Below are 26,647 nucleotides of genomic sequence, written 5' to 3' on the forward strand. Positions count from 1 at the left end.
TGCGTTTGCCGCGGTGTCATTCACCTCGCATATGTCTTCAGATGTGAGGTAAATGTTATATGATGCATGAGTATCTCTGTGTCTTATCCAGGCCATCGGTCCCCCGATGGTGAGGCCATCGTCACAGGTGCTGGAGATGAAATGCTTCACTTCTGGAATGTGTTCAGCGAAACAAGGTAATCAAAGGTGAATGTGTATCCTTGCATGAGCAACAGTTGTACAGTATGGAAAATCTGTCATTTCTACCAACTGCTTACTCCAACTTTTTGTTTTTTTTGTTTCAGGAATCTGTATCTAACGTTTAAATCTCTTTACCAGGATACAGTAATGACAAGGAAATAAATGCAGACTGAGAATGAGCGAAAGGACATTATTTTTAATTCAACAAAATGGCACTATAGACGCATTGCTTGCCTTTACTTGCATGCCATGATTTTCCAAAGTAAAAACTCAACAGAGCCTTTTTTGTAGCATGTCTACAGTCACTCGTAAAATAATACACAGAAGAGATTGTTGGTGGATTGCAAGAGTCTGATGCTGTGAATGGAGATATATTTGGACATACATTTTTCAGTGTGGCAATTTGGTTAGCTGATGTGTAATACACGCACCTAAGCATTGCTACTATTAAATGAAAGTAAGCTTAAATCAATAGTCTCCTAGATCCACTTGGCATGAACACTTATTAACAATTTATTAACAAGTAAAATGGCATAGAGGATTAAGAGTCCAAATACCAATGTACTGCAGTAAATTTCGTTTTTAGTATGTATTAGTAAAAGGCGCAATTGACTGTTTTGATTTGTCGCTGTTGGTTGATTGGTTTGATAGGTCGCTGTAAACGTAATTTTCTGTTTAAGATAAGTAGGTGCAGTGGAGCGGTTTGAGCAGGTGGCGGCGCTGCCGACTCCTTTCGTTCCGTACCGGAACTTCATACCGGAAATGTCGTGGAGCGGGAAATTAAAAAGTCGTAGACGGTTGCGTCAAATTGCTTTGCATCAAAAACAACAAAGAATCAAACTTTCCTATCATATTTATTCTAACTCAGGGGGGATGTAAGCGACAAAGGTGAGCACAACGTCTGTGTGTCTTCCACATAAACTGATTTAGGTTAGCAGGCACATACGCGTTTGTAAACAAACCGTTCTGCACGAAAACGTTAACGTTATCCGAAAACATTTTAGGTGGACTTTAGATTACCAGAATGGGGGACGGAAACCTTGTGCACGAATTGAAGCGATGGGCAACAAAAGAGTTTAATTTACCTTCCCAGAGCCTTCCTAATGACGGCTATTTCAAGACGTGAGTATAAAGATAGTGGTCACTTTGATTCGTCTCCATCAATTAAATCAAGTCATATCTTTAATAATGTGGTTTATCATACAGACTCTGTGTTGGGTCAGGGGCATCCATATGGAAATACATGGTCCAACATGTTTATCAACAGAGGTACGTCTTCAATTAGCTTTCAATTGTTGCTTAATGTACTGCTTACTGCTCTGTTTACTTTTTGGCAGGTGTCTGTCAGTGATGGAGTTGATTCATTACATATTTCTTCTTTCATTTTTATTTGGTTTTCCAGGAATGTCCGGATAATGCGTGGGAATCTTCAATGGTATCCTTTCCATCATTAAAACCATGACATGTTTATCATGCCGGTTAATTTATTCTGAATGTGATACCTTTTGGGATACAACGTTGAATGTCTTGGCATGCATGACATTCTAATTTCAAACCACACATTTCCTTGACATTACTCTCTTCAAGGTACAAAGTGCTTCAAGACAAGGAGGTATGTACAAAGAGGCTCAATCATCCAATGATCTTGATCACTACTAGGTTTAACTTGGTCGTCATTTTAGTCAACATACTCAAATTTACCCAAACTCTTATCCAACATCAAAGCTACACAATGTTATTTCTCCCAGGTGCTAAGGGAAGCCTGTCACATTATGGCTTTGTTTGTATATTTGTTTATTTTTCCAATCTTCCTTTCTATGCTGCTATGTATGTTCTTATCCATTGCCTGCTCAGCTGAAGCAGGTGGAGGGCCAGAGTGAGTCTGCTAAGCGGCGGGAGCTCCAGGAACAGATAGAGCAGCTGAGCGCGGACCTCGGACACCTGGACTCTCAGATCAGTGCCACTGAAGAGCAGCTTGCCACAGAGGGTAATGCTTTATGATGGAGGAAATGCTACGACAGTATCTTCACTTCAGTAAAAACGCTTAACTCTTCGAAATAATGTAAGGTTTTCAATCTAACTCGATGAACAGTAGGGATGGAGCCGGCATTTTTATTACAATAGGTAGCGATTTTTCAGTCAGCGTATGGCTATAATAAGTAATTTGGTCAAATTGTGATGGTTCAAAATATTTTAAATTTATTTCGTTTTTATTTATACAATTTGAAATGCAGTTCATTTTGTTGTGCATAAGCACCTTCGGTACAGTCTCGATTCTGACCCTCTACCGTCTGTGTTTCTGAAACTGTCCAACGTGTCCTTGATGAGTGTGTTGTGCCATTGAACAGAGCGGTCCATCGGCCGTACCTGGGCCCAGGTGGAGGAGGCCAACCGCAGGGAGCTGCTGCTGCAGGCCTTCAGGCGGCGCTGCTCCGAGAACCGGGAGACTCTCACCCAAGACGTCCTCAAGATCAGCAGACATAGCAAGACCCTGGAGCAGTTAGCCAGGTGATAGTGAGCACTGAGCTACCGCTCACAAAAAACACTGCAGCTAATCACATTGCAGTTCAAGTCTGTTCAAGAAACTAATAATAATAATGTGTGGTATTGTGTATATTGTGGTATCGTGTTTTGAATTGCAGAAAGGCTGAGGTTGAAGTGTTGTTTGGGAATGAGTCGTCAAACACGCTTGCAGACCAACATGGGTCCAACATTACAGCAGAGGCCCAAGTCCTGGTAAATCATGGCCAACTCTAAGCTACACTTCATTTATACATAGCAAAAATGTTTCCCAATGGATACCAATTAAGTGCAAATCAGCTCTTGTTGGCTATAAAGTCTTAACATTTCTTAATGTTTACTTACTAACTTTTAACAACAAAATATATCTGACTACGTGCGTCTCTGTACGACATCGCTGGACTATTCCCATGAATCAGAATCTTTTATTTTAATAGATTCTATGTCTGCCTGTGTTCTCATCTTGTTTCTCCTCTAATCCCAGCGGGAGGTAAGAGAGCTGCGTGACCAGAGGGTCGACTTCTTCCAGTCTTTACAGGAGAGTGAACTGAAGACGGCGCCCTCTGCTGTCTCACAGTAAGAACTGCGGAGGATATCATATTTTGCAGATGTATATCCTATCCATGGTCTTATTTTTCTCTTCCCAGTACTAAATCAATCTCCTCTCTGTTCCACAGTCTGTCCCGTGAACAAAGGACTGCGGTTTTCCAGTATTGGTTAAGTAACGTAGAGGTGTGTGCTCTAGATTCCTTGCATGTTACCATACGTTTTTATGCATTAGTGCTATGAGCCTTCTAATGGTTTTTCTCTTTGTATTTTTAGAAGCTGCTTGGTGCTTATCCGTCAAACCAAGTGCTTTCAGCGATGCAGTTCTTAGCCTCCAGACAACAAAGAGAGTTGGAGGAGAAGATGGCCTCTATGGACGTCACACAGGATGTGTCCGCTCTTCGGTACATTAATCGGGCGTAATCGTCTATTTAATAAATATTTAAAATGGTTAAATATTTGAAGAAAAAAAAAACGTAATTCAGAAAGAAATGTGTAGTTGCCTTTTCTGTGTTTATCTAAACTTTTTAATATTTCAGGTTCCGCTACGAAAGCAATCAACTGCTAGACATCTCGAGAGAAGAGGAAGAAGAGTTGCCGCCTGTTAAGCATTTACTGCAGGTGCTATATTTATCAATACTTGCAGAGTTCTTGCACAAATTATACATTTTCAGTGAGGACAGTGAGTGCTTCTCAGGATTAACCAGGCACTGACCTCATTAAGAGTGACAAATGTGAAGGAAGATGATTGATTGTTAACGCTCTAATACAGTATTTATAAATTAATTGAAGTTACAATTAAACCATTTTAGTCAGAACTTGTCCCAAACCACTGGGCAACCATAGTTTCCCCTGAAGATAACTGTCTGTGTGATTGCAGGCTGCGTGGGAGGATGTTGGGAACAGTTACATGGAGTTGACACAGACCCGCCTGAGGATCCAGAAGCTGCAGACCCAACTACAGGTCCACCAGGGAGAGGCTGAGCAGGAGGTGTCTGTCCTGGGGGATGAGCTCCACGTCCACTCCCCTGCACTGTGAGTACATGCACAGCCCCTGCTCTGGCCCCTGGATGTACACAGCTCGATAGTACAGTAGTTTCACTGTTGTGAACAGAATCAATGTGCTGAATTGGTCTTGTGCATCTGGGAAGGCCCTTTGTTCAAAGCTAAAGTTTTGTTGACCAGGTGAAAACAAATGTCGTCCCCCATGATTGTGTTAATTTGCTTTAGCCATCGTTCATTATAGCTGAAGACACCGAAATGGCCCTCAGGTCCCACAGGCCTTATATTTCCTCTCTCCTGTATACTGCGTTATTATCCTTGAATTCCCTCCCAGGTCAGTGTTTCAGCTTGAACTCAAATGTGAGATGCAAACAGCGGCCACGGACTACATCAGAGACCGGTGTCTGCATCTTGATCAGCAAGCAAGGAGTCGGCAGGAGGCTCTTCGAAACCTCCGGAACCAGTGGCAGAGCATCTTGGACTTCAGGAGACTTGTGGTGAGGAAGCGAGCAGGAACCATCTTCCACCACCCTTCTGAACTTCTTTCTGAATCGATCTTTGGGTTTTTTGGAGTCCTGTGATGTTATGGCTCGAAATGCAGTGCTATTGGTATGGGATGTAGAATATTTCTCTCTCCCTCTACAGGATGCCAGGCAGGAGGGGATCAGAGGTCTCATTAAGGGGAACTCCACAACAAAGGCTGATCTGATCCGTCTGCACAAAGAGGTGTGAATTTATTTTAGTAATCCGTCTAGCATAGAGGGTGTTAAGAGGAAGGCCCACTTCGTCTAAGAAATGAAATTAAGTAATGTCATCTTCTATTTTTATAGTGATGTGTTGGGGATATGTTTTAAAATGCATGTGCATGTTTATCTTAAGTGTCATAATAGTGCAAAGCTTTAAATTCCTTTGGTCTCTTTGGATTTAGTTGGGGAAATTTGTTCAAGACGAGCTGATGCCTCAGTTTGTTGAGGTTATCACTGCAGCCAGCAAGCTACGAAACTGCATTTCCCAGGAGGCCAGGCAGTTTGGAGGCATTTCACTTTCTGCTCTGGACCGAAGGACTGTTGAAGAGTAAGCAATAGTTCCCCCGTTGTTGTTTATAAGGCTGTGTACTTAGGTTGGCTGTATTATTATGAAAAAATAAATTACTAACATTTTCTTTTGTGGATTTTTGATACTTTTTTAAAATGCATTTGTTTCAGAGTCGAAAGGATCCCTGCATCATGTTTGTCCATCCATCGTCTGCAGTCTCCTCCCTTCCACACTCTGTGCCAGAGCTTGTCATTTCCCCTCTTCAGGGTAAGTTAACGTTGTTCCAAATGAACCTTTAACCCCCTAGTGGTTGTTCCCGCCGGTTCTCTGGCCGTCACAGTATACAATCCAAATTGTGTGGTGCGCGTGGTGGTTAGGGTGTTCATCTTCTAGCTGAAAGGTACCGGGTTTGATCCCCAAATCCAAAATCCCTTCCAGCTCCTTAAGGACCTGTATCTGAAGTCCCATGAAGCTGCTTCTGGTAAAAGCACCTGTTAAAGGATTAAATCCTAGTTGGGTTGAACTCTTCCTCTCTTCCTCTTCTGCAGGCTCCAGAGGACTTGTGTTCTCAGGCGCGCTCCCAAGACTTTGAGCTGCGATTCCTGCGCCAACTGTTGCACCACCACAACACTAGTTTGCACAAAGTACAGAAACAAGTGGAGCTGTTGCACGCACCTGACCAGAAAGGTGAGTTCAGCAAAGAAGATGCTCGCAGACATTGTCAACATTGTTCAAACCTATTTCATTGAGGTGTTTTATTTTCTTAACCATAAAATGGGAAATGCAGGAGTCAAACCATACCAGTGATGCTGTAATAAGATGGGTGTAACCATTTGAAAGAGATGCACATTTTAAAATATGAGTATTGAGTAGTTTTGAGTGTTGTACTATGTACACATACTGAGGAAGAGTGCACTTGAGTTGCCACTCAACATTATTAATAAAGTGTTTTTAAATGGGCTTCTGAATGTTGTCTCTCACACAGCCCTGCTGGCTAAGGTCACAGAAGAAGATCAGAAGCTTTTGAAGACTATGGTGCCAAGGTCCAGAGAGCTGGCCCATCGTTGCACCCAGGGCTTGTCCTACTGCAACCAGGTCAAACTGGACATCAATCACTGGTGGGTCAATATCCCTATTTGAATACCCCCAAAATACTTTGACTTGTACTTATTCCTTGACTTCATCGTGACTTTATGAATGAATCCTGCAATACAAGGTTCTGCGGACATGCTTTTTAGATTCAGCCCTGTTTTTGAATGTTTCTCTTTTTGTCTCATCTGCTGATGTTTTCTTAATATCTCTCATGGCCTTTATTGTGTACCTAATAGGTGGGATCAGCCAGCAAAGAATGTCCTTCCTCAACTTCAGAAAGGTGAACTGACTCTTCAGCAGTGGCTCCAGAGGTGGAAAATAGCTACAGAAACAACATAGCGTTTACCCAACCCAAGTTTGGAGAGCTGTTTCCTGATTACCAAACGGCTGCTTGGTTGGAAGAGCCGATGGATGTCACATGACGACATGAACACTTTGTTTCGCGAAATTCACAATTCAGAACCGAATTATTAACCATATTTTTTCCCCCAATAAACGTTTTAATCTTCAAGTCACTCTCCCTTTGTGTTTATTCGATGCCGTGGGGGGGAAACTGGCTTTATTACCTGTTGTCGACTCAATGACCATTAACCGTTGTTGTTTTGCTGCAATGACATCGGCAATGGGTTAAGAGAACGGCAAAATGTTGCTTTTTGATGGAGTAACGTTTCTTTGTAGCATTGAAGGGGGTGTGGAGCAACCTGAATGTCTTGTGAAGTTGACTCCGCCTCTCTGTGCGGCTGCGCAGTACAATACTTTACTCCTACTCGGGCTTCCGGACGCCAAGACAGACCTCTACCGCCGAATTTAAAGAGACAGTCAATAGTTATTTAAAATAAGACAATCTGCAACCATTGTCTCTAAGGTTGTTTTCGGAGCCTTCGTTTTTCGGGGCTCGATGTCGGCTATTATTTTTTCGCGATCATGACGTTCCGTCAAAGTCGCATCGAGTAGTAGCGTGATTGACATTAACCTCCATTCTGGTGGATTTTTTCCGTCTTTACGTTGTGCGGAGACTGTCCAGCTAAAGCAAGTAGCGTTAAACGTTGCTTGCAGGCTGGCTCCCCGGCCAAAGGGGAGATTTGTCGGCTAGCCAACAACTGGGAGATAGACCAAAGCTTCCTTCTTGTCAAGTTTGTGGTAACAGTTCGCGGCTCTAAGCCTCCTGTCGCCGGGATAATGGCGAAGATACAGGCACATAGCAACACGAAGCAAATAAACCAAATCCAAGACAAGCCTTACGTTGTGACACAAAAGCAAGTGCAACAACAACACTTCCAGAAACTGAAGGTAAGGGGTGCGAATGCGAGAAAGGGGGAAAAGTCCTCCTCGGAGTCAGAACCATTTTGTTGCTCGGATCGTTGCATGGTATTTGCGGCTTTCTCTCTCTCCCTCTCTCCCCGAGTCACAGTGCCAAGTGTAAAAGCAAAGGGGCTAGCTAACTGTAGTTAGCTTGGACGCCTGCGAAAAGTGAATCGTTCGCCAAATAGCCCGAGTAAACGAAGGGTAGACTCGGGGGAAAGATTGAAATAATGAGCCGAAGTCACCGCCGCGGAGACACACACACATCGTAGCTGTGCTCCTATCCACATTGTGGATCGTAGCCACCGTGAGCTAACTCCGACCTGTTCGAAGTTCCCCCTTGTTCGTTTTCCACCCACCCCGAACAAAGTGGAGGACGCGAGCTGGGTTAGCTCCAAAACGACTAGTTCATTAGGTTAGCTGGTTCATTAAACGCTTATTGGGATTATTACTACACCCAGTGACAGTGACCCATTAGTCCCAACTAGCCAGCGCGCCACTGTTGACTTGTGAGACTATGTAACGTTATGCATAATACGTGTTGTAATGATATGCGGTCGTAGCGAAACGGCAGCTGTTGTGGTAGTTATTGTTAAATCACTGGTTTTGGACGAGCGTAGGCTAGGCTAATCCTCGACAGTCGTGGGTTTCTAATTACAATGCTTTGTGTGTGTGTGTGTGTGTGTGTCTGTGTGTGTGTGTGTGTGTGTGTGTGTGTGTGTGTGTGTGTGTGTGTGTCTCTGTGTGTGTGTGTAGACGTTTTCATTCTGGGTTATGGTGATGGTTCTGGTCGTATCCACCGCACACAAGACAAAAGCGCAGTGCTGTTTGTGTACACTTTTGTTTGATTGTTTATTTATATTTTCCATTGCGCTACTCGGAGGTAACGCTACTGTAGTTATTCATGCGTCGCTTCACTTGTCTATGGATCACAAAACGAATGTGTAGTTGTCGGTACTTGCTCCGTTTGCAAATGGCATGAAGGAAATACAATAAAGCATATTTCTTTACCCCACCGTGGTTAGAATATCAATCGCCTGTGTTATCACACACGGGGTGGGAACGTTATCAGACATTAACTCTCAGGAGACAGCTGAAATGTTGCTATGCCATTGTCATGTTAAACCGCGCAGCGAAGCCAAGACTGACATCACTTCTGGTCAGACGGTGCTGGCATGCTTGTGTTGATTTCTATTTGTGTCTCTTATTCGATCTCATAGGTTGAAGATGCCTTGTCATATTTGGACCAAGTCAAAATACGATTTGGAAATGACCCTGGAATATACAACAAGTTTCTCGACATCATGAAGGAGTTCAAATCACAGAGGTAGTTATCATTTGCATAGACAACACTGCCTTTGTTCAAGAGAATCCTATACGACACTCAACATGACACTCGGAATTGTAAAATATGTTCCTGATGCATAGACTAGAAGAAGACATGCAATACGTATTTTTAACAAGTTGATGTATGAAACTATATTAATATATATATATATATATATATATATATATATATATATATATATAATATCCTTCTGTAGTTGGAGCATTGTGTCTTTAGTGTTAAATATAGAAGAGTATCTGATTAGATATGAGTTGATTCATATCTTTTCAGTTTAGTCTCTTTTTGAAACTCTTTATACACTACATGGTGGCTAATCTAATTAAATAACTTCCTCTGCAAAACATTGCACCACTGAATAAACTGAAAACTCTGTCCATTCTCTAATAGCATTGATACACCGGGGGTGATAAATCGTGTGTCACAGCTCTTTCATGGGCACCCAGACCTGGTCTTGGGCTTCAATGCCTTCCTACCACCTGGGTATCGGATAGAGATCCCCAAGAACGGCATGGTTTTCCTGCAGTCTCCCTTCTCGACCCAGGTGAGTTCCTACACAGCTTTAATGGACCAAAACTCTACTCTGAGGAGCACATTTAATGCAGGAAAAAGGTACAATGATTCATCTGGTACAGTGCCTGACTCCTCTGGTGTGTGGGACTGGTTGACATTTAGCAGTAACGTAGGACAGGGACACATTACATGGCCCAATGAAGTTTCTCCAGAAACATTCCTTGCCGGTGCACACTCTAATGTTCCCTAGTCTTTTATTTAGATCTAGCTTTCAGTGTTTCAGCAGACCTATTTTCATTTGAACATTTTGTAGCTTCACCTGACATACCATAAAGAGAACATTTAGAATATGATATATTTATCGAAACATAATGGTAACATAAAAAAACTTCCTGTTGCCATCTAAAGTTTAGTTGTGATCCTCGGAGAAACCAAATAGTGCCATACCGTTGTCTGTGAATAATGTTCCTTCACTTGCAGCGATTCCCTAACTGCTCATTCATAGGTGTTGGGTGTCTTGCTCAAGGATGGCTATAGGTAGTCTCAACCAAGAGTCCTCTCTGCTGGGAGTCCGACACAATAACTACCCACATTGCATACAGTGCCTTGTGAGTCATTCTTTCTTCTTCATCCCTCGTCCTCTTCGCCCAGGCTACCCAGCATGGAAAGGCCATCTCCAGTCCCACAGCCGCAACCCCGTCTGGCAGTACCTCCGCTGCCCACACCGAGGCAGGCTCTACCCAGAGCACCGAAGCCACAGTGGCCCCCTCAGACGCCTTGTCCTCCTCGACCGCCGCCACCACCACCACCACCTCCTCCTCCACCACCGCCGCAGCGACCACTCCAGACACCCCCAGCAGACTCTCCCTCCCACTGGCTGGTAGAGACGGCCAGAATCAAGCATCCGCCACCTCGGCGTCACCCCCTGCCTCGGAAGCAAGCCCCGTCGAGTTTGACAGCGCCATTAGCTACGTCAACAAAATCAAGAACCGCTTCCTGGACCACCCAGAGATCTACCGGTCCTTCCTTGAGATCCTGCATACATACCAGGTATTGACAGCTACAGTGAGCTGAAGTGATGTGTGATCGTGTATACTAAGATATCTCTTAGGTGTCTTGGTGCTGGGTAACAAAAACCAGTGCTTACTAAAGTCTAGTACTGGTTAGTATATTTGACTACCAACGATGAAGGGCCCTGGGTTAAAACGCAAATGTCTGCAGTCTACCTGTAGGCATCCCTGAGCAAGATGCCTGACCTTCTCATTAATTATATCAAATAATATGGTAAATGGACTGCATTTATATAGCACTTTTCTTATCAGTGGCCACTCAAAACGCTTTTACTATATTGCCTAACATTCACCCATTCATGAACACATCACACAACGACGTCGGTGTCAAACATGCAAGGAGACAGCCAGCTCATCAGGAGCAGTTAGGGTGAGGCGTCTTGCTCAGGGACACCTCGACACTCGAACTAGCAAACTAGCCACATGCCGCCCCTTAAAAAAAATGTGCCTACTAAATGAGTAAATTGTTCATAAAAAAATGCCTTTTTTTTGTTGCAATTATTTAATAATGTATGTTATTTGAACCCCCATCAGAAAGAGCAGCTGGAGGTGAAGGAGGGGCGGGGCAACAGAGGCACCAGCGGGATGACGGAGGACGAGGTGTTCTCCAAGGTGGCCAGCCTCTTCAAGGGCCAGGAGGATCTGCTGGCCGAGTTTGGGCAGTTCTTACCGGATGCCAAGAGATCTCTGGTCAGTGGTTTTATTGTGCACACTGATTGTATGTGGTACAAATAGTACTTAGCATTGTGTAGCATCTTATCCTAGCTATCGTGGGAACGGGGAACGGGTTAACCTAACAATGGTTAGTGCTTGGTTCTATGAACATCCTTACTGTACCGATTGCGGCCTTTGTTTTTGCTCTTTCTTCTGATAAATGTACTTATTGTAAGTCACTTTGGATGAAGGCGTCTGCCAAATACCCTAAATGTAAATGTTCGATGGGACGGAAAAAGACGCTGATGCTGAAACGATGAGCGTTTGTTAACAGAAAATGTGTCTAGTTTGTAACCTTTTATACACGTTTTTTTACATCGCAATAGTCCACGTTTGCTAGTGGTATTGGAAATCACAAACATTGCACAAAACGAGAACAAAAGTTCTTGTGGAAAAGGGTTTTTATATAGAAAAAGTATGAAAAAGAATATACACACACATGTATGGACATGACTTGTTGGTGTAGGAAAGAAATATTAAAATATTAATGTTGGAACTTTAGCTTTATTGTGTATACTTACAGATGGAAGTATACACATAGAATATACTCATAGAAAACCAAAGCGAATTGAAATAAAATGGAAAGAAAAGACAATAACTAAAAGGACATATACCTCTACTTGTCCACAATTTAGAAAATAATCTTATTCATTATTTTTCTGACTTACATAAAAATGTAGCTTTCTATTAATATTTTTGATTCAATTAACAAAATGTGTGTAAACATTACAAACACACTGCTCCAACAGTCTAAAGCCCCCTGTACTAAGTGTGCTGTCTACTTCCTCTGCCACAGTTTACAGGAAGCTCCCTGACCGGGGGGAAGGAGCCTCTGAAGAGGCCAGATGAGGACGACATGATGAGCAAACAGAGCAAAAAGAGGCCTCGGCCCATGCTGCTGACGCACATGACTCCACTGCTGAAGGTACAGCACACAGTGGACCAGGGACCATGAATAGTAGTTGTAGTACCATGGAGCATTGGTGCAATCCATTTTCACTGAGTTGCTTGCTATGCCCGCACACATATTAAAGTAGCCGTTATCGTTAAGTACACCATATGATTACTGCACCACAGGTTTTGATCGTGGTTTCAGAAATAAATGCAGGTATACAAGCCATTTCTCATTTAGTTTCTATGCAAAGCTACCTCGGTATTGCTAAACCTCGTAGTCAATGTGCTTAACTGGTTCATCTCCAGGAGGGGGGGGGGGGGGGGGGGGGTGGTGGTGTGTGTGTGTGTGTGTGTGTGAGTGAGAGAAAGATTAATATCATAAAGAGTTGACTAACCACAATGGAAGTCTTCATGGGGAACTAACCAGTCTAATAATAGTGGACTCAGATATATGTGCTGTTTCTGTCCTTCCCATCTGGGCATTGATTGACAGTGTGAAGCCGTTAGCCTGTCTTAAGCAACAGTGTCTCAGAGCCAATGATGTTGAGTCTTTGATGGAGGTCGCGGCCCTGGTTTGTAAAATCCCATTGTGTGGGTGGGCCTCTCCTGCTGAAATCCTCATGGTCAATCGTTTCTACGTTTTGAGTTGGACTTAGTTAAGTCATCTGGTATAGCACAACAGTACCAGTAAAGCTGGTATTCAGTTGGACTGGGATAAGGGAATTTCCTGTAATTCGGGAACACAATGAAATGATCCCCAGGCAATAAAAGTATAACATTACAGTGCAAAATATGTGTCTCTAACTGTAACAGGGATAACAGTAAAATAACCTCCTTTTGGTTCTTCATTGAAATTGGTTGAGGATAATAATTTTGCCTGTGTTTTACTTTTCAGAAAAAGATGAAGTATTCATGTACCAAAGATCAGTCCTTTGCCTCAGTTGGAAAACATGGAGTCTTGCGCGAGTTCACTTTCTTTGATAAGGTGATCATTTTCCAATTCAAAAGTTTTTAATGTGGCTGGATTTCATTCATTCATTCTTTGCATTGAGTAATTCAATTTATCCCGTCACAAAATGTGTCATCTTCACTTATCTAGTCACATACTATAACACTTAATACACTCTTTAAGGTTACCTATTTAATCCTTTTCTTTTGGTTTTCTCACACTCAGGTTCGCCGCCTGTTCAAAAGTCAGGAAGTGTACGAGAACTTCCTGCGCTGTATCGCCTTGTTCAACCAGGAAGTGGTTTCAGGAGCCGAGCTGCTGCAGCTGGTCACTCCGTTCTTGGGGTGAGAGCAGCATTGAGAAGCATTTAGACTGAAGAACGACTGGATGGTGGATAACGACGCATGTGATGGCCGACTTAGGAGTGACTTAGTAGTTATATTACCGCTGAGAAAGTGGTGAATGCACCAACACTTCTGTCTAAGGGCTTATAAAAGAGGCACGGTGATATTACCGCAGTGAAGGGTAGGCACGGCTGAGCATGCTGATTTGGTGGATTTCTCTGTGGTATAGTGAGCATCTTGTATCATTTTCTGAAAGTGTTTCTTTTAAATGGCGGCTATGTGCACTGCACATTTGATTTCTATTCATATTGACCCCATATTAATGTGAGGTCTCTTGTTGAGCCCTTTTTCTATATGAATGCATTGTAAGGTCATCTTTTATGTTTTATCTCATGCAGGAAGTTTCCGGAACTCTACAGCCAGTTCAAGTCCTTCCTCGGGGACAAAGAGCTCTCTCATGGCCCATCAGGCCTGTCCGATCGCTATATGGAAGGGGGAGGGGGCCGCGAGGTGGACTATGCCTCCTGCAAACGCCTGGGGTCCAGCTACCGAGCACTGCCCAAGACCTACCAGCAGCCCAAATGTAGCGGGCGCACCGCCATCTGCAAGGAGGTGGGTCACTGTTTATACACCAGGGTTTAAAGTAGGAAGCAAGTGGCTCTATTGATGTGATTGGTATTGGATGCTGATCAAATTCCCAGAGTGCTTTCGTCATTTTATCACTGACGGTATTTAAACCAATGTGCTGCATGACAGAAGTTGTTGCCGCAGGTACAAGGAGAGGTTGTCTCCAACCTAACCTCTAACCTAATCTGTGACGTAGCAGGATGCTGGAACAGATCACAGCTCAAACCTTAAGCCAATTAGCATCATTTTCAATATAGAGTAAAGATAATTAACTTAAGAAGCCAAGGAAAGTACCAGTAAAACAAACTTACTATCAAAAATACGCTTAGGTTATTACTTGTATCAAATGGAAACAAACCACTTTCAGGAGTATTCACTTAGAATGTATTGAATAAATAGGTCTGGCAGTTAATTAAATATCAATAATAGCATTAGGACTAATTTGGATGTTAAATGGCATTGCATATCCCCCGAGGAAAGAATCTCGGTCTTGGTTCATGCTTGGTTCAACTCCCTGGTTCATGCTTGAAGAATAACTCTTTGCCCCACTGCCACACACACTGCCACACTGGCTCCACTCAGCTCAACACGGACAAAGCAATTGGAGTAAAATACTCTTGAAGGACATGCTGTTCTTCGCGAGTGGAACAACACAATTTCTTAAATACAATAGGTTTTCAACAGAGCGTTTTATTTGTTATTATTACTCAATGAGATCGCATTTTACCTTTTTGAGGACTTTTGACTCTGACGTTTACGTTTGTGTGCGTCTGTGTGTGTGTGTGTATGTGTAGGTGCTGAATGACACCTGGGTATCATTCCCCTCCTGGTCAGAGGACTCCACCTTCGTCAGCTCCAAGAAGACTCCTTATGAGGAGCAGTTGCATCGCTGCGAAGACGAGAGGTTTGAGGTATGCATGTTGCGACAACTTGTCTTTTTCAGAGCTTTTTGGGTGCCTGCCAGTGGACCAGTTTTCCCTTTCGGTGTTACATTAGCCATGCTCATCTTTAACTTTCACTCTTTTGTAAGCCTTCCCTTAATACCAGGAAAGGTAGCACTGATATATATACCATAACTACATTCTTATCTTTGTTGTATACAGGGAAGGGGTTAACCTAGTGATTATAGGTGCCTTGCACTTGGTTCTATGAACATCCTTACTGTACCGATAGTGATATATTGTTTCTCCTTCTTCTGACAAATGTACTTATTGTAAGTCGCTTTGGATAAAAGCATCTGCTAAATGTAAATGTAGGCCATTTAGCAGACGCACAGGGCACAGGTACAGAGGTACCACAGACCTTTTTCTATCAGTGATTCCTTGCATTAATTCCCCCCCACCACCACCACCACCCCCTAGCTGGATGTGGTCCTGGAAACCAACCTGGCCACCATCCGGGTTCTGGAGAGCGTCCAGAAGAAGCTGACGCGCCTGTCTCCGGAGGACCAGGACCGCTTCAGGCTGGACGACTGCCTGGGCGGCACGTCGGAGGTGATCCAGCGCCGGGCCGTGTACCGGATCTACGGAGACAAGGCCCCGGAGATCATCGAGGGGCTGAAGAGGAGTCCCATCACCGCCGTGCCTGTGGTCCTGAAAAGGTCAGCAGATGTACCTGTAAAGCTTTGTGTGATGTTATGCTTCCTCTTAACAGGTTCATGTTTTTTTTTTTTTTTTTAATATAAGGACCTCTTTTTGAGCTCTACGGTTAGTGTTGGGCCAAAGAATCCAAAGTGAAGGATCTGGGTGTCAGCATGGTTGGATAATGAGATGCTATCTTAAGTTTGAATACCAGACCTGGACCATGTAACCTTTTCACCGCAGTTATCACGTTTGTTCAGAGTTATTTTTAACTTTTCGACTGCGATTAATAAAATAAAATAAAAACAAAACAATTAGAAATTATGATGTTCTCATCATAAAAGTCACCCACCCACCATTCAAATCCAGCAATGGGATTTTTTTCTTTCAGCTTGATCCATTGACGAAAAGGCAACGACATCTAATGTTTTACTGTAACTGTAATTTACTGTACCTTGTTCATTCCAGTGAGACAATGAATTAAAAGAGCCTTTGTTGTTTCCGAAACAGATTGTCTGCACGTATGCATCATCAAAAGCACTTTATTAATAGAAAGTCGTTAGTCAGCAGCTGTGCATATGGAAACGCACACAGGTTCACACAAAGGCCTCAATGTGTGCACGATAATGCACCAAAGTGCAAATCAAATTGTAGTGTGGTGTGTGTCTCATGGTGTTTTCAACCCAGCCGTCTTCTCGTTCCTATACAGGTTGAAAGCCAAGGAGGAGGAGTGGAGAGAGGCACAGCAAGGCTTCAACAAGATCTGGAGGGAGCAGTATGAGAAGGCCTACCTCAAGTCCCTGGACCACCAGGGGGTCAACTTCAAGCAGAACGACATGAAGGCCCTTCGCTCCAAGAGCCTTCTGAACGAGATCGAGAGTGTTTATGACGAGGTGAATAATGTCTTACTGAACGTCGTACGGGTTTAGTCACATTTTGAATTATGGAATATTTAACAAAAACAATGTCCACACAAAACCACCTGCTGATATTGATTTAAAAACGAATGCCTGAACCCATATGATATTTGTTAAAAGCTTTTCAAAGAGAGGTTTTTTGCATGCTGGATTAAGTCAAAATAATTAATCCGGATGGTTCTCTGTATCTGTGACCAATAAGAGTAAGGTCGTGAAAAAGTGAGCACACCCAATACCGAGTCAATATCGTCTCAGCAATTCTTTCAACACTCCTTGCATGTTTAATACACATGTAAATGGACTGCATTTATACAGCGCTTCTCTAAACGGTGGCCACTCAATATTCAATATTGCCTAAAGTTTCACCAATTCATACATTGGTGAAACAATGCACACATTCACACACCGATGGCGGTGTCAACAATGCAAGGCAACAGCCAGCTCGTCCGGCACAATTAGGGTAAGGCGTCTTGCTCAGGGACTCCTCGACACTCCACATACCAGCCCATCCGCTTTAAGTGATGCTCCTCCGGATCCACTGTGCACTAACGCTGGTCTCTCTTAGACTCTAGACGAAGGCATAACCTGGTTGCTAATAGTCAAAGCAGGCTGAGTGTCCCGGGGGTTCACGTAAACCCATTTAGCCCCATGGATTCAGATTAGTAAAAAAAGCTTGCTCATCAAATCTGTGACCAAATCCTTTTATGTCCACGAGGGGAGGTACTTTTTTTTTTTTTAACCATCCCTCCCTCTCTCTTTACCTCCCACCTCTCTCCCTCTCTCCCTCAGCGCCAGGAGCAGAGCACGGAGGAGGGGGGCGTCGGCCAGCAGGGCCGCAACGGCTCGGGCGCCGCCCTGGCCAGCGAGCCGCACATGGTGTTCACCTACGAGGACAAGCAGATCCTGGAGGACGCGGCGGCGCTGATCATCTACCACGTCAAGCGGCAGCCCGCCATCCACAAGGACGAGAAGGAGCACATCAAGCGCATCATCCAGCACTTTGTCCCCGACCTGTTCTTCGCCCGCCGCGGCGAGCTCAGCGACACCGAGGACTGGACGGACGAGGAGGTCGACATGGAGGAGACGCAGGCCGGGGAGCGAGGCGGAGTCGAGAGAGGCGGCGGCGGCGGCGGCGGCGGTGTGGAGAGAGGCGCCGGGGATAGAGGAGGCGCGGGCATCGGGCATTCCGGTGCTGCCGTCGTCGCTGCGGTGGCAGCGGGCGGCGGGGTCGTGGCCCCAGGGAGCCAGACCCAGCAGGCCCAGCCCCAGCAGCTCAACGGGGAGTCCCGACGGAGACGCTGCAGCCCCTCCCAGCCCACCGACGCCGAGCCCTCCCCCACCCTCGCCCCCGCCTCCAGCGGCCCGGCCCCCCCTGCGGGAGGCGTCTCGTGCGCCGCCTCCGCCGGCCCCACCCCCACCCCCACCACCACTACTACAACCACCACCACCACCACCACCACCACGGACCCCGCCGACCCCTCCCCCATGGAGACGAGCACGGCGCCGCCGCCGGCGGAGAAGGTGGACCTGCGCGACCCGGAGGCGGAGCACCAGAAGGAGCTGGACGGCGTCTACAACCTGTTCTTCGTCAACAACAACTGGTACTTCTTCCTGCGGCTGCACCAGACGCTGTGCTCGCGGCTGCTGCGCGTGTACCAGCAGGCGGAGCGGCAGCTGCTGGAGCACCGGGCCGAGCAGAGCCGCGAGAGGCTGCTGCTGGCCGAGGGCCGGCGGGACAAGGCCTGCGACCTGGCCATGGAGCTCCGCCTCAAACAGCCCAGTACGTACGCCTGACGCCCATCCATCCGCTTATAGAGATGGTCCCATATCATTTTTTCCCTTCCCGATTCCTGAACTTGAGCATCAGCCGATAGAGCATGTATACCGATACAGCATCTAGCATTGTAACTACTAATAGCCCTTAAAACTAGTGTGTCCGTTTTATCCTCCATAATGTGGATTTGAACCAACAAGCAAGATCCAAGGGACGGTCCTCGGGCCCCTCTTTCTTCCGCGGTTGGGGCGTCGCAGGCCTTTCGCAGGCCTTCGTCCCCCTAAGTGCAGACGTCCGTAAGGGACACGGTGAAGTTTTGAAGAACAATTTCCATGGCACATAAACTCTTTGTTAAAACTCTCTTTTAATAACAGCATAGCAACAGATTTTAGTGGCCGGTTTTTAATCCTCACTGGTATTTGAAGAATTAATTTTATGGCCTTGCGACCAGGTCTTTCCTGCCCATGTCTAAATGGCCTCAAATATTGGTAATGTTGATAGTCAGTATATTGTGCTTGGAAATGTGCTCCAAAGAGTTAATTGTTTCACTGCTCTCTGTGGACTTACCAGACTAAACTAATATACAATTTCTAAAACTCTCAGCACAGGATCTGTCCCAGGAACGCAGTATTTGCTCGTGACATTTGAGTACAGTGTTTCCGGGGGACTTAGGGAAAACGAGGCTGAGGCAGGGGGACCCTGAGAGAAAAGGATGTAAATGTTACAGGAGTCCACCCCCCCGGCCATCTGTTGGCAGTTTGAATCTCCAAACAGAAGCATGGGCTCATTGTTAATCTATTTTGAAACCGTGCTGTTGTGGACACATTGCACTGTGGTAGGCCGACATGGGTTAGCCGGTAACCGGAAGGTTGCTAGTTCGATCCCTGGCTCCTCCTAGCTGAGCGTCGAGGTTTCCCTGAGCAAGACACCTCACCCTGACTGCTCCCGACGAGCTGGCTGTCACCTTGCATGGCTGACACCGCCGTCGGTGTGTGAATGGCTGTAAAGTGCTTTGAGTGGTCACCGTTTAGAAAAGCCCTATATAAATGCATTCCATTTACCATTACCATTTACTACCATGTACTATTTGCAGCAGGACTCCTGTTTCTAACAAAGTCCACGCGTGTGGTGCCGTCCGCAGGTGAGGTGGAGCTGGAGGAGTACTACCCGGCCTTCCTGGATATGGTGCGCAGCTTGCTGGACGGCAACCTGGAGTCCAGCCAGTACGAGGACACGCTGAGGGAGATGTTCACCATCCACGCCTACATCGGCTTCACCATCGACAAGCTCATCCACAACATCATCCGACAGGTAGGCCTGCGGTGGAAAGGCCCTGCGTCGTGTGCACCCGGTGCACTTGCTCATCTCGGTTAGCTAAAAAAAAAAAACGCAGAAGAGAAAATATATTGTTATCGAAATTATGATCATCAGCATCAATTTTTAGTATGGGTGGTCCCAGTGGGAATTGAACTCACAACCATGGCGACGTTAATGGTATGCTCTACCCAAGAGTAAGTGGCCCTGGAGTGGCACAGTTAAGTAGGGTGTTTTTGCGGAGACCTCTGGCAAAAATTATGCAGGCACCACCAGAAAAATGTGTCTACAAAACAGCCCCAACACAGCCACATTAGCAGTGATCTGGCATGCAGGACGTGGTGCTTGAAAGAGAGAATAGAGTGTTTCACAAAGAAACATTATTTTTTGCTTATGCTGGTGGAAAATGTGACTGCACCAGAGACATGAGACGTATAACAATTGACAGTGTTGTGGAGTAACAGAATATGTACCGGCGTGACTTATTCAGAATACAAATTACAAGTAACTGTATTCCGTTACAATTTAAATAAGTTGGTATTTAGAATACAGTTACATTGTTGAAATCAATGGATTACATGACGATACTTCTCTGTTTCATGAGTTTATTCACTCGAGTGCTTTCACACCAACCGCATTTAGTGCGCACTAAACGGTTCGGTACGTTTGTGTTGGTGTGATGCAACCACCTCACTTTGGTGTGCACCAAATCAGCCGGCCGAGACCTCCCTAAAGAGGTGGTCTCGGTTCGCTTTCCAAACAAACCCTGGTGCGGTTCGCTTGAGATGTGAAAGCGAAAGCACCTCGGTCCGATCCAGTTCTAAAAAGCATACGCCTCTTTGGACGTAACAGGCACCCGCTCAGCCGCGCGCATTATGGGAATTATTGTTTGATTAGCGGTAACTCCAAGATTAGCAGCACATTGTCGGACCATTGGGTGAAAATTATGTTGTCGTGGCTCAACATGGAGCAAAGAGGAGACGGAATGTCTATTGTATATTTGGACAGACGCCCACATAAAACGTATGCTGGAAAACACACATAAAAATGCCAATGCATTTAACACATTCAGCAGCAGGGTGAGGGAGAAGGAGTTTGACCGGTCCGCTACTGTATGAAACATTAATATCAGCACAACGAGTGCAGCCCGCTGGATATCCATGATTGTTTACCTTCACCGGCGCTTTCCCCCCCTTTTTTTTTTCTTTACCGCTTTACCCCGCCCCTTTTTGTCCAATGAGTGAACAATCTTTGCACACATGTTGACAAATTCTGTGACTGTTGCGAAAATTGCAATGTGAAAAGGAACCACACCAAACCAAAACACTTTCAGGGAGACTTGGGCCTTACACATTCAGCCAGTTGGAACAGAAGAACACACCCGGCCTGTTTAGTAAGCAGGATTTGATTTGATGCTGCATTCCTACACTTAATCCAAGTATTCAGAATACAATACTCAGATTGAGTAACTTCCCAACACTGACAATTGATGAGTACTGTAGGCCTTTACATCTGTTTACAACATAGTTGACCATTTGAATACATCCAGAAAAGTTTTGTGAAAGCATAAAGGAGGTTTTTATACCGAATGTAAGGTGTATATATTTTTGTTAGGAAGGCTAGCTGAAAGGGAACCTTTTTTTTTTACAAATAAATGCTGAATGATAAAATGATCAAATTAAATAATCATTGCTTGTGTTGAAATACCTTCAGAGCAGAAGGAACGAATCTGAGGGTGAAACGTTCTCAAGGTTGACGAGCGGTGGGTGGGAGGCTTTTATTCTGCACACACTCAAAAGTTCACCCGTGTTAAACTGCTGCAGTGAAACCGGTTACAAACCAGTTGGGAAAACGTTGCCAACAGCAGATGTAACATGATGGACTTTGAAGGAAGTGCAAGTTGTGCTTAGTGGATTACAAGCAAGACAATCGTGTTGACCTTTTTAATGAGACACCCCTGTAGAGATTCAGAAGTATAAACAAGGCTTGAATGTCAACCCTGGTGTGTAAGAGGACATCACCCAACACACAGACTACAGCCTGCCCCTTTATGCTAATGTGTGCGTGTGTGTGTGTGTGTGTGCGTGTGAGAGCAGCTGCAGCACCTGGTGAGCGACGAGGTGTGTCTGCAGGTGGCTGACCTGTACCTGGCAGAGAGGAAGAGGGGGGCCGCGGGGGGCAACCTGTCCTCCCAGTGTGTCCGGTCGGCCTGGGAGACCAGCTTCCAGTGGAAGGCAGAGAGAGTCATGGCCGAGGAGAACTGTTTTAAGGTGAGACCAGATGACTCATTCATGAATCATGTATGATGATGATGGACTAGAACACGCTCTAGAGAGATGGAGTCAGTGGTTGGAATTAATGTCCTTTCAAAACAAAGTTACAAAATGCTTAACAATAAGGACAGATATTCCAAGACAATAAGAACAATGCAATACAAGATATTACAACACAATAAGATCCAAAACATAAAAATAAAACAGATAAAATAACAAAACAAGGAACAAGAAAGGAATTGACTTGAAACAATGTCAACTTTTATTTTGGTCCTCATTCATCTCAGCAGCGATCTATAAAGCACGGTCACGTCACCGACGGGAGTTAGAGTAGGCTTTTGATTTTGGTTTGATTTCGAACCAAAGAAAACTTGGAAATGGATCTCAGGACAGTCGGATGGGATTGGAGCAATTTGTTCCACCAGAGCGGACTGAGCTAACACTGCTGCTGCTGCTGCTGCTTCTGTGTGATCCCCAGGTGATGTTCATCCAGGACAAGGGCCACGTCTCCATGAGCGTGGAGCTCCTGGACACCGAGGAAGCCCAGGCGGACGACCCGCTAGACGTACAGGTACGCCACGCGGACCACCTGTGTATTCACCAGCCTTAACGAGACCCTTAACTCCCCCACCACACCCCTCTTACGCATTTATTGTATGTTGTACGTCCTTGGACTTAATGTACACAATTATTGTATGTTGTACGTCCTGGCACTTAAAAATAATACTTTGTGTATTATTTTATTATTACATTGTGTATCGTCTTATCCTAGCTATCCTTGTTGTATACGGGGAATGGGTTAACCTAGCGATTGTTAGTGCTTGGCACTTGGTTCAATAACCATCCTTCCTGTACCGACATAGTGATATATTGTTCTCTTTCTTCTGACCAATGTACTCAAGGCATTGAGCGTCTGCTTAATGCCCTACATGTAAATGTTAACGGCTCGGTCTCTCCCCCCCGCTGCAGTGCCTCTCCAGCTACATGGAGCAGTTCGTAGGAGCCGAGTCCAGCCTGTGTTCTCAAGCCGACGGCTACTTCTTCAAGCCCGTCTTCCTGCCGAGGTAGGAGTCCCAAAACACGCGTACAAACCGCCGAAAACCCTGTCAAACTTTTTCGGGAACAAGAGAAGGTACTGTGTAACCTCGGAACGAATAATCAGGCCTTTGACACGCATGGGTAAGCCCCCTGAAGCCAGGGAACGGATCTGTCTTGAGACAGGCCTCAGGACTTTGATCTTCATGCGTCACCGCATTCATGACCATGTTTTATAGTTGTGCTATTGCACGAGCCTTTAGCGTTTCGTAGGACGACTGGCTGTTGTGGGTACGCGTAAGGTGGAGAGGTAAAGTACCGGTGACACGGCATGTGAGTGGAAACGCAAAGGGTCTATCCTTTAACGCGGGGGGGGGGGGGGGGGGGGGGGAAAGGGAGAGTCATTAGCTGTTGGCTTTTTAGTGCCCTGCTCCTATTGGGTTAATCAGGTTCCAGCCCTTGAATCTCCCTCCAGATCAGTCTTGCCTTCACTCCATGCTGCAGAGTTTGGATCTCTAGGTACACGGCCATTCCTTAGGCATGGAGCAGGGCCATGTGGCTGGGGAGGGAAGACCGTACGAAGGGGACAGTCCTCCCCAGCCACAGAGCACAGCGGTTAGCCAATCAGGGAGTGCTTACAGCTGTGCCACATCTTAGGTATGGAGCAGCAGGGAATGATGGTACTGTCCCTCAATTACCTCCGCCATCTGTGATGGACTTTTTGCTGTCCCTGGAGGTGAAAACGCCCCCTTCCCCCTGAGGAGAGTTTGGACTCCAGGGAGACTCCACAGCATGTGCTTTATCCATTTTCTATTTTCTATTGTGTGGATTATCCGGATGGCTTTCACTCCTTTCATGTAGCTTTAGTGGGGCTGAGGCTGCAGAATGCATCGCCTTTTTAAAGATCAAAACGGTTTTCATATATATATTCATACCATTTACCATCTTACTATTACATCATCTAGGTCAGTCATTTTCAGGTGAGTCAGGTCATATTTTATCATTTACAAGTTAAATCAGAAAGAGACCAGTATAATGAGCAATACAGTTTATTGATATAACAACATTTCAAGATTAGATGCCATCAAATGAATCCTCATGGGAAAATGGTTCGATGAAGTCTGCAGGGAGATAAGAGTCGAGGACGAGGTCGAGATGCTGGTGGTGATGGTTGTAATATGTGCAAATTTCTTGGCCCTGAAGGACGCCATCTCTTTCACCGTAGACAGGGGGAGCCACACACACACTCCTGTTCTAATGCATGGGTTCCTGATTGGTTGAGAGATGAAGGGGAGGGGGCTTGCAATACAATGCTGGAATTCTGAACCAAGACATGAGAACAAGAAAACAAACATGAGTTTGTTTTTTCTTTAGCTACATTGGGGTGGGGGCGGGCTCCAAGGGAAAAGTCATGAACCCCTGAGCTAGGTCCTGAAGGTCATCCTCCTCTTCCTCCTCTGCCCCCTTTCCCCCCCCCCCACTAGGAATCTGCGGCACTTCCGGCGCTGGCAGGTGCGTCAGGTGGAGGCCATGCGCTGCCGGAGGGAGTGGCACCGGCAGCTGGGCGTGGAGAACGCCGGCAGCCTGGACTGCCGCTTCAAGCTCAACACCCACAAGATGGTGTTCGTCATGAACTCGGAGGACTACATGTACCGCCGAGGGGCCCTCGTCAAGGCCCGGATGGTGAGTTACAGAGACCGGAGGGTGGCTTGACTCACTCGCCGACGCTCCGGCGGGTGAGTCGCTCGGTCAATAGTCATTCAGTCGCTCGGTCAATAGTCATTCAGCCCTTAATCACGATCACCAGTCACCCGTTAATGTTTTTTTGCGAATCTATTATTGCGGTTGACCATTTAGTCATTTGACTTTATCCGAAGCAGCTGACAGTGATGCTTATGGTTGGACATCGACGCAACGCAAGGGGGTTTACTGACCCATTACGTTCTTGCAGCAATCGTCAGTGCCTGACGTGCACCTCCACAAAAATTGTAACCTTGCATCAAGGCGACGCAGCAGCAAGGGCTGTGATTGGTCCCTTAACGTAAACTTGACGTAACCCGATACAGAACCAAAACAGGTTCAGGACTGCGTTGAAGCGACTGCCTAGTCATTGCGTTGCATCAACGTCCAACCATAACTCTACCTTAAGGGTCGGGGGCATCTTGCTCAAGGATGCCTCCAGGTAAGAGGCACACATTTGCAGATTGACCCTCTGTACCTTTTACTCCCGGTAGTGGCCCTCCTCAGCCACCTCAGCCCACCACCATTATCGGCCTGTAAACAGCCCTTCTTTCTTCCTTCCTTCCATCCGCAGTCGCAGCACAAAGTGGCGGTCACCCAGCACGAGCGCTTTGACAAGTGGCACCAGGGCTGGCTGGCCAATCACGTGAGCCCGTCGGCGGAGCGCTCGGTCCAGCGCTGGCTGATGGGGGAGGACGAGGAGGACATGATCCCCTGCAAGACCATGTGCGTCGCCACGGAGCTGAAGGGGCAGGCGGTCAACAGATACCAGGTGCACTACAGTGGGAGCAAATCCCCGGCCTCGCCCTGAGCCCTTGGAAAGAGATGGGACATACAGTACATAAAAAACATCAGCACACACACGCACTCACGCACAGTCACACATACACACTCAAACATGGGAAGGACTGCATGGAGCGCACATTCTTACACTACGAACAGACCGAAACACTCAAAAGGCTGCGTTCTCAAACCTACCTCGGCAAGGCGTTCACTCATTCACCTCCCCCCACTCCCCCCCCCCCCCCCCCCCCCCCAACCAATGAAGAAGAGGAGAGAATTACAATGTAATTCCTCCCGAGACGCACGACGGACTCACCGACCACAGGCGGCGTCCTCCGACAAGGTAGCCCCCCACCTCCCCACCCCCTCGTAGCCCCAGTAACAACACCAGTCCCTAGGTGGGAGTGGGAGTCTGTGAATGAGTGCACAGCCGACAGAGGGCAGTGGAGAATGAGAACGGGAGAACCAATGGGAGAGCCTCCCAGCCTGGGTGAACTTTGCCCTTACCGGTCTCTTGTGCCGGGGGAGCAGACCCCCCCCCCCTCTCCCTGCACCCGGGTGCGGTAGGACAGCACACAGAAGCTCTTCACCACCATCCACACATGGAAGACCGTCCTTCCTTCTCTGGTGGCAATCAGTACTACAAGCTGTCTGGACTGATGGACACACAGACAGTGGAGAGATTCAAAAGAAAAAAAAAAATATGAAGAAAAGAAAAATCATGGAGTTTGTTTTGGAAATGTGAATGTCTTTTTCTTTACTCTATTTTTTTCTTTTCTTTTTTAAGTCCATCGTAGTTTTTAGCTTCAACGCCAGAGAGCCTTTTGCTTGTCGGATGGTCGGTTTATGTGTGTTTATACAGAGAGATACGGTTAATGTGTGTACGTATGTGTCCAGCTCTTTTCATTTCGTCTCTTTGTATGCACAGTACAAAGTGGACGCCTCTAGTAATTGCAGTATTGCTGTATGTGCATAGATACAACAGTGATTCTGTATTTTATAAGTGCATTTACATGGGTATGTTGATCGATGCATCTAAAGATTATATGGTTCTTACGGTGTTTGCTGTCAGCCAGCTCTTGATGTTTTCATTTGGGT

The 26,647-nt window shown here is 45.9% G+C and overlaps 2 protein-coding genes across 6 annotated transcripts in view; both read left to right on the plus strand.

Moving 5' to 3' along the window:
* haus5 (HAUS augmin-like complex, subunit 5) overlaps positions 1-6,877 on the plus strand; it is a 6,943-nt gene extending 66 nt beyond the window's left edge. The window contains exons 1-21 of one of the 5 annotated variants that reach the window (XM_084473065.1): positions 1-637; positions 861-1,068; positions 1,185-1,302; positions 1,387-1,449; positions 1,583-1,615; positions 1,768-1,792; positions 2,035-2,167; positions 2,529-2,688; positions 2,823-2,916; positions 3,185-3,276; positions 3,378-3,432; positions 3,523-3,650; positions 3,786-3,867; positions 4,127-4,281; positions 4,583-4,745; positions 4,894-4,974; positions 5,177-5,322; positions 5,454-5,550; positions 5,832-5,970; positions 6,269-6,401; positions 6,612-6,877. The exon at positions 1-637 is cut by the window's left edge and continues 66 nt beyond it. In XM_084473065.1, coding sequence (XP_084329191.1) covers positions 1,205-1,302; positions 1,387-1,449; positions 1,583-1,615; positions 1,768-1,792; positions 2,035-2,167; positions 2,529-2,688; positions 2,823-2,916; positions 3,185-3,276; positions 3,378-3,432; positions 3,523-3,650; positions 3,786-3,867; positions 4,127-4,281; positions 4,583-4,745; positions 4,894-4,974; positions 5,177-5,322; positions 5,454-5,550; positions 5,832-5,970; positions 6,269-6,401; positions 6,612-6,714 — 1,980 coding nt within the window. In that variant the 5' untranslated portion in view covers positions 1-637; positions 861-1,068; positions 1,185-1,204 and the 3' untranslated portion in view covers positions 6,715-6,877. Of the gene's footprint in view, positions 1,303-1,386; positions 1,450-1,582; positions 1,616-1,767; positions 1,793-2,034; positions 2,168-2,528; positions 2,689-2,822; positions 2,917-3,184; positions 3,277-3,377; positions 3,433-3,522; positions 3,651-3,785; positions 3,868-4,126; positions 4,282-4,582; positions 4,746-4,893; positions 4,975-5,176; positions 5,323-5,453; positions 5,551-5,831; positions 5,971-6,268; positions 6,402-6,611 lie in introns of all 5 variants that reach the window. The other 4 variants (XM_084473066.1, XM_084473067.1, XM_084473063.1 and 1 more) reach the window with 4 other exon arrangements.
* A 333-nt stretch (positions 6,878-7,210) lies between these two features.
* sin3b (SIN3 transcription regulator family member B) lies at positions 7,211-25,801 on the plus strand. The gene is made up of 19 exons (XM_084473059.1): positions 7,211-7,665; positions 8,898-9,004; positions 9,413-9,566; positions 10,187-10,585; positions 11,140-11,295; positions 12,116-12,244; positions 13,109-13,198; positions 13,388-13,506; positions 13,905-14,118; positions 14,928-15,044; positions 15,495-15,733; positions 16,423-16,606; positions 17,420-18,410; positions 19,546-19,715; positions 21,815-21,988; positions 22,470-22,562; positions 22,961-23,055; positions 24,511-24,709; positions 25,341-25,801. The coding sequence occupies exons 1-19, from the start codon at positions 7,555-7,557 to the stop codon at positions 25,575-25,577; spliced, it is 3,978 nt and encodes a 1,325-aa protein (XP_084329185.1). The 5' UTR covers positions 7,211-7,554; the 3' UTR covers positions 25,578-25,801.
* Positions 25,802-26,647: the final 846 nt, after the last annotated feature.

The sequence above is a fragment of the Micromesistius poutassou genome, assembly GCF_964030765.1.
Source record: "Micromesistius poutassou genome assembly, chromosome: 9".
NCBI lineage: Eukaryota > Metazoa > Chordata > Actinopteri > Gadiformes > Gadidae > Micromesistius > Micromesistius poutassou.